The 13,007-nt window shown below is 37.5% G+C and overlaps 1 protein-coding gene and 1 long non-coding RNA gene across 3 annotated transcripts; one reads left to right on the forward strand and one right to left on the reverse strand.

The window, feature by feature from the left end:
* Window positions 1-619: 619 nt before the first annotated feature.
* LOC119914811 (guanine nucleotide-binding protein G(q) subunit alpha-like) lies at window positions 620-12,853 on the reverse strand. Of its 2 annotated transcripts, none has more exons than XM_038734340.1 (8): window positions 12,640-12,853; window positions 12,210-12,361; window positions 9,111-9,295; window positions 5,599-5,753; window positions 5,174-5,302; window positions 3,379-3,508; window positions 2,756-2,909; window positions 620-2,169 (listed from the first exon to the last, which is right to left on the reverse strand). In XM_038734340.1, exons 2-8 carry the CDS (start codon window positions 12,343-12,345, stop codon window positions 1,979-1,981), a joined length of 1,080 nt encoding a protein of 359 aa, XP_038590268.1. In that variant the 5' UTR covers window positions 12,346-12,361; window positions 12,640-12,853; the 3' UTR covers window positions 620-1,978. The 2 variants fall into 2 exon arrangements, with proteins under 2 accessions (XP_038590268.1, XP_038590267.1); XM_038734339.1 differs by having other exon boundaries at window positions 12,571-12,853.
* Window positions 4,717-5,555, forward strand: LOC119914815. Its single transcript, XR_005446846.1, has 2 exons — window positions 4,717-4,746; window positions 5,462-5,555. It is a non-coding gene; the product is annotated as an uncharacterized LOC119914815 (long non-coding RNA).
* Window positions 12,854-13,007: the final 154 nt, after the last annotated feature.

Raw genomic sequence — 13,007 nt, forward strand, 5'->3', positions numbered from 1 at the left:
GGAAGGTGGTGAGATTTTTCCAGTGGATACTTTAAAAATCTAGCTGTCTCCAGCAGGTTTCTTCTAAGGTGCCTACCCCTGCTTTAATATACACTGTATTGTATTAAAACTAGTGTTTTCCCAAAGAAGACACAAATATGCGGTAGAGAGAAACAAATATTAAGATTTATCAATAATGAAAATAATTCTTAGTTGCAGCCCTAGTATACAGTGGATTATGTGTTATGTATATTCAGGGAAGATTTGAGTCTGGATTGATTAAATGTGGAAGGGACCAGCAAAGATCCCGTGCTCGACAGCCACCTCATCCCTACATCCATTCTTGCAAATCAATAGTACTATGTAGCCTACTGCTGCAACATATACTTTCATTGTCCTCCAAAAATAAAGGTTCTTTGCCACGCTGTATGTCCCTGTGTACAACACTAAATATACAGACCTCCAATAGAAGTGCTGCTGCAGGCTCTAGCCAGATGGATGTTATCATCATAGAGGATTTCAGGACTAACACTGCTCTAGATGAGACAATGGAGCAGCCAAACAGACAAACACTTGAATGCTAAACTGACAGTGTGCCGGAGCTGATTTGTAAACATAGAATGAAAACAAAATCAGCAAATGAAAAGCAAAATATTTTTATTTTTCTAATCACATTAAAAACACTAAGACTGCATTAAGACATCGCAGTGACAGTGAAATCTAACCATAAATTAAACTGTTCAATTTAGGCTGTAATTATTTTTAACAAGAGGAGAAGGGTCGTGTAAACATTAGTGGATACACTCTCATTAGCTTTTTATTCATGCATTTAATACCCTTGAACAGCATATGAATTAAGATCAAAAGCGCAGTAATGCCTCAGAGATTATTTAACATAACAGTTCTCTCTTCAGCAGTTAACCTTTCAACACTGACCTTGATGTAAACAAAGGTGGGGAACAAAATGTATTGTACCATGTTATATTCACAATATGCATTAATGTAAACAAGTAAGGGCAGGTTCTGAAGCCATTTTAGCAAGGACAATGTTTAGGCAACTACTTAAAAATACAATCAAATAGTCCCTGAACTGAACGAACATGTGATTCTACAGCTTTGAGAAAATGAAGATTTAAAAAAAAGGAATGCTAATGTAGCAGAATCTAGTAGAGTGACAGTAAGATTCCCTTTGAAATGTGTTAAATTATAAAATATATATATTAATGCTTTGCTCACAGAAAGTGGTTCAAGACTGAACAATGCCATCACAAACAAATGCAAAGTGTATAGTCTAGAGAAACTTGACACAAGGTTGTGGAAGTTATCATACCCAGCTAAGTGAGGTCCATACATAACAGAACACCAGCACAAACACCATTGTTGCAAAATGTACAGTGTGCAAATCAATATCTGTAATAAAGTAAATGCGTCATTAGTGTTAATTATGACTCGTTTTCCATTAAGTGAAGACACAAACTAGGCATTAGTATTTCAAACAGTATTTAACTTAAAAAAATAAACTATGACCAACTTGGGTTAGTGATGTGAGGTGCTGCATTGCAGTTAGTCTACATTCACTTGCACAGATTCCCTGAAGGAGAGACCTAGTACATTACATGTCTTCAGAGGCTTTTGAGGCCAGTGAAGTACTTTTTTCCCCTCTCAATCCATCCAAGTGCATTTATACTGTTACTGCTCAAAAACATTTACAAAGGGCTCCATATATTTCAGAGTGCACACTATAGTAGACTCACTAAGGCAGCACTTTAATTGTCAGGACACACGTCATTATAGCTGGAGACATCCATTTTCAAAAAGTCTAACAGGAAAATTTGAAATACATCAGTAGTACAGTCATTTGTGGACAAGCTCTGCTTCTCAATTTCCTGTTTTGGATTATAGTGTTCAGCAGCAGTGTGAGGCAAACTGAATCACTGCCGAGCTCCCCTGACTACCAGCTGTACAAAGCCGATTGAATTAGAGCAGCAACACCCCCATTTTAAACCAAGTTGTAGACTTCCAGGTTGATCTGCAAGATGTGGTCCTTCACTGCGTGAAAGACAAATCGAATGTTGTTCGTGTCTGTGGCACAGGTGAAGTGGGAGTAGATAATTTTTTTCTCGTTTGGATTGAGACTGACAAACATATTTAAGATGAATTCCTTTCCAGCTATGACATCCCGCTGGGGACCTGGCAGAAAGAGACAGAGGGCAAAAACAGGACATGAAAGTCAGTTTTTTCAGAAGTTACATAAAACCTTTAAGAACATAAGACAGGCTAGCCCTGTAATATTAAATGCATCCAACATTCAAGTGAAACTGCAACTTTTGAAAGAAGAAATAACACTTCCTCTTGGATTTAAAGACATAATCATGAGTTGACTGACTTAGAGTGAATAAAATGGAACTACAAGCAGAAAACACGTTCCAGTGTGTTAATGTTTGAGCAAAGTTATAAAGTAGTGAGCTGACTTAGTAAGTCAGTTACACTGTAATATTTGAAGTTGGCAACATTAAACATTATCTAACATTAGCCACTATAAGCTACAGGTCATACCCCACCACAGTGGGCTGCTGATGCAATTCCAGTGTAATGACATAAGCAAGGTTGTGTTTTATTGCTTCTGAATTCAGCTTTTCATTTGTAAAAGGAAGACCGTGTTATATCTAAAATACGTAGTGTCACTTTAGAGATGGTAAATTAAGCTACTATAATATTGTATTAAAAATATCAATACCACCCTGCTCAACTGCGTTTTTGACCATTTTCCTCTTACCATCATATTCTGGGAAGTAGTCAACCAAATGTGAGTACATGATTTTCTCCTCCAGTAAATCTATCTTGTTGAGGAACAAGATGACTGAAGACTTTTTGAACCACTTGTAGGTTATGATTGTCCGGAACAAGGCCATGCTTTCCTCCATGCGATTCTTTGGGAAAAAACACAAGAAACAGACATCTTAAACATAAGCATAAATATGAATTTATGTTATTGCATATTCCACTAGCTGCACTATCATCAAGTGGACAAGCCTTGCTGAGAGGTGCGCTTTGCTGAACAGAGCAACTAAAGAGCTCCCCCTGCAGATTAACTATGCACATTGCCACACAGGAGGGTCAACATTTATCATTGTGACCAGAGAGACAGAAAGAAAATAAGAGAGAGAAATCAGACTAGTGTTGAAATAGTGTCTACTCTGTAGAATAATAGATCATCATCTCCATCATCTGTGGGCCTTAAACAAAAGAAACAATGTCCTTCTGTGTCTATCCCAGTGATTTATTTTTTTGATTATCCCAAATTGAGCCATTTTCTTTCTCATGTACAGACTTACAAGATATATAAAATTAGCTTGTAATTGTTACATTTAATTTTGTAGGCAGCGGCGTGCATCTCACCTCATTGACGGACTCAACAAGGACCTGATCGTACTCGCTGAGCGCCACCAGGAACATGATGGAGGTGACTTTCTCAAAACAGTGAATCCACTTCCTCCTCTCTGAACGCTGGCCACCCACATCCACCATCCTACAGGCACATGTTCAAGCCATCATTACACACACACACACACACACACACACACACACACACACACACACACACACACACACACACACAACATCACCAATTTACAACCAGTTTTATTCTTTAGGGCTGGGCTATGGTGAAATAAATCCCTTAATATTGATAATATGACAAACGTTTTTTGACAATAGATCATAAGTATAATAGCCATGATGACAAATCAGGTGGGGGGATTATCCTTTTTACTTTACAGTGTAATAAGTTCACAAGGTTGCACCAGTTCACTGTACTGCAGCGTTTATCACACATTTACAACAACCAAAATTCCAAATTACACATAATCTAATATCTCAATAGCAACATTATATTAATGTATTGCCTAGTTCTATCTGTACTGTTGCCATTACCAAAAAATCTGTTTGGTAAGTGTTGAGAGGCTTTAATGATTTTACTACATTGTCATGACCACCAGGACATTTGCCTTTGTGGCATCAAGGTTAAATTCTGGAGAAACTTCCCCAAATAATCTGCTGGTTTCAAAAGGAGACATTTAAAAGTCTTAAGACCTCTTTCATGCTACCAATTTCATGTAATTCAACAGAAACAAAACCCACTTCCAAAACCAGCCTGATTTGACACAGCTAATGAAACTTGTGAAACTACAGTATAAATCCACATAAAAGACCACGGGCTTCTGACAATTAATTGCTAAACGAGGTCCAGCTGTGCTCAAACAAGACTAATAAAACAAGGGCTTCCAACATGTGTCTCGACTTCCACAACAATGCTGTTTAGTCTTGTCAAAGGACACAGAAAGGAACAACACTATCGCCTGGATTTTACTTGGCACGTCGCATCTGCAACCTGGTTTTGTTCCATCCTCAGGCGGTCTTCACACCCCACAGGGAGCGTTTCAGAAGCAGAGTGTGTTGTGTGTCTAATTTTCTTGAGTTGCTCAGATTTTGCTCATTTGGTCATTTTACCTTGATTTCTGAGCTTCGTGATTAAAATGTTTTCTTTTTGCTCTGTGCAGATTGACACAGCTTACGTCAAAAATAGACTAGACGCGTATTCTCCACTGAGAGCGGCTTCTGGGCAGCTTCTGAAACAGGCTGCGACACATCTGGTAGAATCACAAACATTGTCTAGAATGGCCGTGATCAGCTTTGGCGTCTTCTGTACTTTCAGCTAAATGCTAACATCAACATGCTAACATTCACAATGACAATGCTAACATGCTGGTAGGTACAATGTTTACTATGCTTAGTATCTTAGCATACAGTCCAGGCTGATGGTAATGTAATTAGTTTTTAAAAATGTATCCAGAGGGGGACATGAATGTGTATACCAAAATTTCATAGCAATATTTCTGAAAGATGGTGAGATATGCTGCACCATCAATGGAGCAGGGCAATTTAGGTTATATGGATTTTTGCATCTATGTGATGAAGTACCTCGACACCCTCATCTTGTCATTTCACCTATAAACACTTAAAATACATTTCCAGAAAACATATCATGATATACAGTACATCCTCATCATGATACAAAACTTCTCATAGATATTAAATTTTATCTACGTTAGCTGCCCCTACTCTCACTGTTTATGACCTCAACAGAAAGTAAGCCACTGCAACATAAAATATAACGACAACATAAAATACTCACCTGAACACCACATTCTCCACGTCAAAGGGGTACTCTATAATACCTGTTGTGGGCACTCTGACCCTCAGGACATCCTGCTGGGTTGGCAGATAAGCAGTATCAGCAATTCGGTCCAAGCTATTCAGATAGCTATTAACACAGGAAGACAACCCATAGAACAAAAAGAGAGATATAGAAACAGATCAGGGACAAAGGAGACATTTATTGTAAAATATTAAGAGTTGGAAATGTTTCTTGTTTCAGCCACTTCACTATACTGAATAATAAACATTGTTTCTTTGCTTTTAGGCCTTCTGTCAACAACCTTAAATGGAATAACCACTGAACCTGAACCTTCTGAGCTCATTAAACAGACACCTGGCAGATGAAACAGAGGAAACTATTTGGCAATGTCTGAGGAGTTATTCGGGTCTGTTCCCACTCACTATTTGGTTGAGTCTGAGAGCTGGTATTCCCTCTTCCGATTGTAACATTCCTGAATCCCTGGATCGCTCCACAGGCTCTTAATGGCGTCCACGTAAGGGTTTGTTAACGTTGTGACCTTCTCCACATCAACCCCACTGACAAGACTGGCATTTGTCTAAACAACAACATAACATCGCACTGAAATTAATGACATGGCCAAACACTTTCAGAAACAAATATACAGAAGGATTTAGGATTTATATGATGTAATGCTTGAGTTCTTGAGTCCTGGTGATGTCACTGGCTTTATCAAGCATGCATCTCCAAATATAGATGTATGCTGTAGTTTGATTAGACAGGGGAAAATACCTTTACATTAACAACTTACAGTGTGGAAAAATAAAATCACTTTAGCTCACACAACAGGCTGGATTTAGATTGTCTACATGTTTTGATCTTCAGCAGAATTGATCTATGATGAGAGATGAGAACTTTGCAGCGAACAATTAGAACTTTAACCCCATTCACAGACAGCTTTTAAACACGTTCAGTCTGATTGCAACTGAACAAGAAGCTGAAACACACTGTCCCCAGAGATGTAATATAATTTGTCTAATCTTCTTAGAGTAATTATTATGCTTTTTTTTTTTAACTGTCCTTGTTTATAAATTGTGTTATATAACTTATATGATTATACTGAGCTCTCAGCACAGATTTTATGCCGACTCATCGACAAAACTTGGATCACTTATCATTTGTAGACTGGATACTTACCCAACATAAAATAATAGCACCACAAGCGAAGGATGATGTGGGACTATCCAGTCCGTTACAAAGACTATGGTCATAGAATCTCCATCAAAGAGATTGTACGATTAGGACCCAAATGTCTTTCTTGTCCTCAGCATCAGTCACTGGAGGCTCTATTCATTTAAGCTGCCTTTGACTCCTTCTGTAAACCCTGAACACAACCCTGCACAGTTAATTGATGGTAGATGTAGCAATGATGTACTGCACATAACTACCACAGAGAGTACACTTACTTTCTCTCCTAGTTTGCTTCAGTGTTATTTATTTCAGTGTGCCTAGTTTCTTGTCTTTCATATGTACATTTATAAACACAAAGAGCTAAACTGCTTCTATGTGTTCAAGGTCGCCTTGCTTTCATTGGATTATTAAGTGATATCCTGCGTCTTCTTGGAATATACCCTTTACCACCCTAATCTGTGTCTGATTAATAATAAATATTATCCTGGCTGCACATCAATTGTGGACCCACAGTGCAATTCTTCAGCTAGGAAACACTTGGGAAAATCTGCACAAGAATTTGGAGAACTTTTATGGTCATTTATGGGTAAACTATTGCACCAAGTCTGTTTACACATGCATCAATAAACAGCCTTATTGTACAAGGTGCTTTTGTAGACATAGTGCAATTGTCATTTTGTTGATGGGCAACTGAGTAAATAGGCCTATGCATGGATGATGGCGCTACCTGTTTTAATGTAGCCTAATGTATATGAGCTTGAACATGTGTGTGTGGGTGGGGTGTGGGGTGTGTGTTTGTGTGTGTGTGGGGGGGGTTCAACTACACACAGTGTAACTAACAATATGTATATGTACTGGGACAAGAATGGGAACGCTTCAAAACTTGCCAGAGAGTTCAGTTTTTTAAAGGTTCTTCGGTATCAAATAAATTCAATGACAGTTGTCAGTACATTTAATGGTACACAGCAAAAAATGAACTGTTAATAGTTAATTTGGCAAACTTTGTTGTCCAAAATAGAACGGGCCCCGTAATACTTCTGTGGATAAAAAATTATCCACTGATGTACAAGCTCACATTCAATAGCCTACATTAAATCAGGTAGCGCCATCGCCCAAGTGTATTTTTTTCCTTTTCTTACACTTTATTGGAGTATAAATTAAAGATAAAGTTCTCTGCATTTAACCCATCCTATTTAGGAGCAGTGCGCAGCCATTGTGCAGTGCCCAGTTAGGGGTTCAGGGCCTTGCTCAAGGACACCTTCGGCAGTGGTCTGTGCTGGAACAGTGACACTCCTACAAATCGGACACAATCCAATATGAAATTCAAATTCATTACAAGGCCCGTTTTTTTCATTTCCTGTTTTTGACTAAAATGGTAGTACAAAAAACAAGCCGTTATTTTATCTGTGTGTGTTGGATTCATAATTGAATAACGACAAATTGTTTTTTCATTTTAGATTCCAAATTGAATATGAAATGATAAGACACACAGATTTTCCTGTTTTTCGGCTTACTGAAATTGCTACCAGAAGTTGTATTTGTGTTCAAAACAATTTGGCAAGTGTATTTTTAACTTACTTTTAAAAAATATTTGTGGGGGAAGCCATGCCCTTCCCTCCTGCTTCATCACTTTCAAATGATGGGACAATTTAAAGGGATCCAAAGAAACTACTGTGACAGCCTCTGCTATTTCATCTCTTTTCTCTATATTGTCTGAAATAACCTGAGACCAATCAAAAATCTGTCAAGCTTTCCATTCTCACACAGCAAATATGTCGCAAGCAGATTTTATCCACTGTGGCTAACAAACTAATTAATATAACTTTAGCTCCAATCGTCAGCTGAAAAGTCACCAACTGATTTTTGTACTTTTTCCAGCTGACTCGGTTTGAAATGCAAACCCTGTAAAGCAAGTACTAAAATACTGTATGTACTGGATGGTCAAATACATGATATCATGATAAAAGATTGAGGCTAAAGCTAACAGGTCCCAGGCGAAAAAAGACATCATCATTTCCAGTAATGATCCATGCAGATGTAAATAAAGAAACAGCATTGTTCTTGTATTGCAGTGTAGTTCTAGCAAGCTCTAGTATTATAAGTATAATAGGGAAATATATCCGACTATTTAGTTTTGTTTTAACATGACCTTGTTTGGCTGCATAGCCTGCATACTTGGATGATGAGTATCTGTCTTACTACAGGCCCTTACATACCGCTTGAACAATCTCTGTTTGGGAGAGGGGTTTAGTGAATGGCCATTTGGCATATTGGCTTCTTGACCTCTCTGACCTAAAGGCACTCTACATTTAAGTACTAATGTCTACGTGCTCAGTGACAAACAGTGTCATCCTGTGAGCTTCCACAGAACATTACCTCCACTCACACTCAGAGAAAGGAAAACATTATAACCCACAAAACCAAATGCTGACTCAGACTTGGTTAATTCCCGATCACAGGAAGTGGACTCTTAAGTTTCTTACTTGCATTTGGCATAGGAGTACCTGTCTTTACATGTCTGCAGTGTAACATCATGTGTACTTATTTCAGTAAATAGACAAAACTCTCTGGCAGCAGGATTACAAAACTAAACACTGTTGCAAATTACCAGAAGTACTTTACCCTGAAAACACACTGCAGGCTCTGTCAGTGTCAGAGACAATAAACGTTGCACACGCTTCTGTGGGACAGTGTGTGGTAAACCCTCTTTCTTAATCTGTGTGAAGCAGCAAAGAAATGACAAAGAAACATTAGTCTGGTGTACCTTATTGTGTTCATACTTGTAGGGGATCTGTAAAGTGTTCATGGCCTGGATCATGGCCTGCATGGCTGTGAAGATGTTCTGGAAGACCAGCCTGGTGAAGCCTCTTTTGTCCTCGTCAGAGTATCCACGGCCATGGATGATCCTCATCTGCTTGATGAAAGTGCTCTTCCCACTTTCACCAGTTCCTAGCCGCCAAAAGATACAGATCATTGATGTACACACACATATTGACTTAAAGGATAAGGCTTACATTATTCTATATTTTTGTCAACAAATTGTCAACAAATCCCATTAAAAGACCAAAACTAAATGTCCATCTATTAATGCTTGACAATCTCCCTACCTGTCTGTTTCTCTCTGACTTTTCCAAAATAGCTGGGCAATGTAGGTTTTAGTAAACATTACTGGAGTAAATTGTGTATTTGTTGAGAACTATTTTCAGCCACAGATTAATTTGGATTTGCTGCATTAGTATGTACGGCAGCAGTATGCTTGTCTCAAAATAAACTACAGTGCTCATGTTCATGGTAATGGGAGAACATGTCACCAAGTGCACTGCTGTGGGGCTCACTGATGAGTTTAATAGTAAACCCAAGACAATTGTGATTGGTTTAAAAAAATACAAACAAGCCAGCGTCATTGTCCCCCCGCTAGACATCAGCATAGTATTGTCATTGTGTGCATGATAGCATGTTGATGTTAGCACTTAGCGGAAAGCACCACTATGCCAAAGTACGGTCTTACAGAGCTGCTAGCATGGACTTTAGCTATGCATGCAATACTTGTTAGTAGGATCAATCCGTTGTAGTTCTGATCTTTTCATGGGATTTGTTGACACTATGAAAAATATAGATTATCTCCAGTCTTATGCTTAACTTTGCCTGTTGTCTATATCAAAAAAAAAAGCAACAGGTTTTGTCTTTATTGTGTGTGAAGTACTTTCACATCTCACTCTTACGCAATCTTCAACTAACTTTAAATCACCATAGTCTGGGTTTCATCTTATTCTTATGCCCTTATGGGTCTTGTGTTTATTCTTTCAGTCGAGTTTTACAAACAGTATTTTGTCATCTCACCAGCATCTATTTAAAAAAAAAATAGCCTAAATAGAAGAAGTTGCACCATTTCCCCCTGCAGCTAACCAAATTGAACTGAAAGCATTCTTTGGTAACACTTAGACAGCCTTTCAGACAGAGTGAAGTTTAAATGAATGTGTGCATGTGGCATGTTCATTAGCATGTAGTTTTAATTTTAAAGACATTTAAAAAATAGACAAACATATTTAAGGGTTGACACTTGATATGATTATTACTTACTTATAACTAACATTGTTTGGAGAGCACTGAAGCCACACATCTGACTTTTTAACCTAGAAGGGTGGTTGGTTATATATTCAGCATGAGTCAATCACTTTTAATAGCAAGATAATCATAACCAATGGGACTACCTTACACTTCACAGCATTACTGATTCATCCATTGTCAACTAACACAAATAAAATGTGCCTCCCAAAATGACACAGCTATCATACATTTATCTAACTGTTGGGACAAATAAGTGTCTACTCGATAGTTAGTTAGTTAGTGGTGGAAACACATTTACTATACTGCTTTGAGGTGCTTGTGCTTTACTTGCATATCTCTTTTTACTTTTACAACATTACTTTGCGAGAGAAAAATATTGTACTTTTACTCCACTACATTTATATGACAGTTCATTTTTAAGTACATTTAGCTGATAATACCTCTGTACTTTGACTTAAGTGGGATTTTGACTGCATTTACTTATAATTGAGTATTTCTACATTGTGGTGTCCCATTAAAGAAAGGAATCTGAACCCTTCTTTCACTCCTGATTATAATTACAACAATACTTTACTACACACTGTAATTTTTCTGTAGAGTTTTCTGTGGTGGGCTGTACTGTTACCAGACACAGCTGCAGCACTTTTACAGTGCACATTAACTTTTCATATTCAACCACAAAAGCATCATTATGCATTCAAGTAATTTCAAGGCCAATTAAGTTAAGGATTTGAATGTCAATTTTTTTGTGAGAAGCTTTGATTAATTTCTATCATACTTAGTGTAAAGTAAAAGTAGCAATACAGCAGTATTAAAACACTCAATTACAAGTAAAAGTCCTGAATTCTTAATCTTACTTAGGTCTGTTTTGCATAATGAGTACTTTTGATTCTTTAAGTTCATTTTGCTGCTAATACTTATGTACTTTTACTTATTCAGAATGTTATACTTATCATACAGTATATTATTGGAATATTATATGTGCATTAATGTGTAAGCATTAATGAATCTATCTCGTCACTGTGGAGCTAATCTTAACATCCATACTGTTACAGTGGTAAAGTCCAGTGCAGAACATTAATCAAATTTTGATGTACTTGTACTTTACTTGAGTATTTCAATTTTATGATATATTATACTTCTACTCCACAACTTTTTAGAGGGATACATTGTACTTTTTATCCACTATATTCTTTATCTGCATCAATAATAATTAGCACTGCGACTATCTATTATTTTCATTATCGATAACACTGCGGATTATTTTCACTATTAATCATTAAGTCTATAAAATGTCAAAAAAAGTGAAAAATGCTCTTCATAATTTCCCAAAGCCCATAGTTAAGTCTTCAGATTACTTCATTTGTCCAACCAACAGTCAAAAACCAAAGAATATTCATTTACTATCATAAATGACAGGCAGCAAATCTTTACATTTAAGAAGCTGGAGCCCTAAATGTTTGAGCTTTTTGCTTGAAAAATGCCTGAAACAACTAATCAATATTTAAAAGAAAGTTTTCTTTCCATCAGATAATCGATTAATCGTTGCAGCAACAATACATGACGAATATACAATGATATATGTTAACTCTGAAAGGGGTCATTCTGCATAACAAGCAGCCTTCTTTTAAGTACATATTGTTATTGTTTTTAGTTTTACATATTAGTTTGGTTTTTTAGTAGGATATTGCTGCTTTTACTCAAGTAACAGTTAAATCTAAATACTTCTTCCACCATTATTTATAGTCTACCATACAAGTGTTACAAGAGCAGTACTGTATTGTTTGATCCTTACCGAGCAGAAGGAGCTTGTATTCTCGTCGGGAATCTCTCTTGTCCCGGCGGAGCTGCCTCTCAATCTCATCGTTGATTCTGCGAGCCTCTTTGGTCTCTGGACTGAGGCAGCAAGCCCCCACGGAGCTCAGAATCATTACTCCTGGACGACACCTTCCAAGACAAAGACACATACATAACATACATAATGTTTGTTATACAAGAAAAAAATGCCCCGAGCATACTAAAGTCAATTTTTTTTTTAACCCCTCCACAATACCCACTGCGTACGCCAAAACAGTTTTTTTATTGAGCTGAAAACAAGGTTAAACAATGTTAATGTAAGTAAGTAAAGACGTTACTGTCAAGGCTGATTTTATTACCTTGTTCCTCTCCTGTGAAGAAGTTTAATTCGCGCAACAACTTTAGATAGACGTGAAATAGCTAGTTACCCGTTAGCCGAGGCGGGCGTGGTGGGATGAATATGGCGGAGTTTCACTTCATAGCGCTACAAAAGCAAACCACAAATGACTAACGCCACGTTTATATCACAGTTATAGGTGAATCTCAGTGTTATCTTCCTCTGCGTTGTGTTTGTCCTGTCCCCTCCTGGTAAAAACCAAGTGTACCATGTGACGGGAGGCTGTGGTCTGACGGGAAATCATGTAGGCTTGGCTTTGACTATTACATTATGGGAACAGATTTCCGGTGTTTTGTACTGAACTACGGATGCATGTGGCAGTTAGAGCAACAGCCTGAAACACTTCACCTTCACTGGAAAGCATTAAAAAAAGTAACTAGATCAATCCGCTGTCGAAAT

Source organism: Micropterus salmoides, unplaced genomic scaffold, assembly GCF_014851395.1.
Source record: "Micropterus salmoides isolate LMB-PRFRI ecotype aquatic unplaced genomic scaffold, ASM1485139v1 Ms_hic_scaffold_20, whole genome shotgun sequence".
In the NCBI taxonomy this organism is placed as follows: Eukaryota; Metazoa; Chordata; class Actinopteri; order Centrarchiformes; family Centrarchidae; genus Micropterus; species Micropterus salmoides.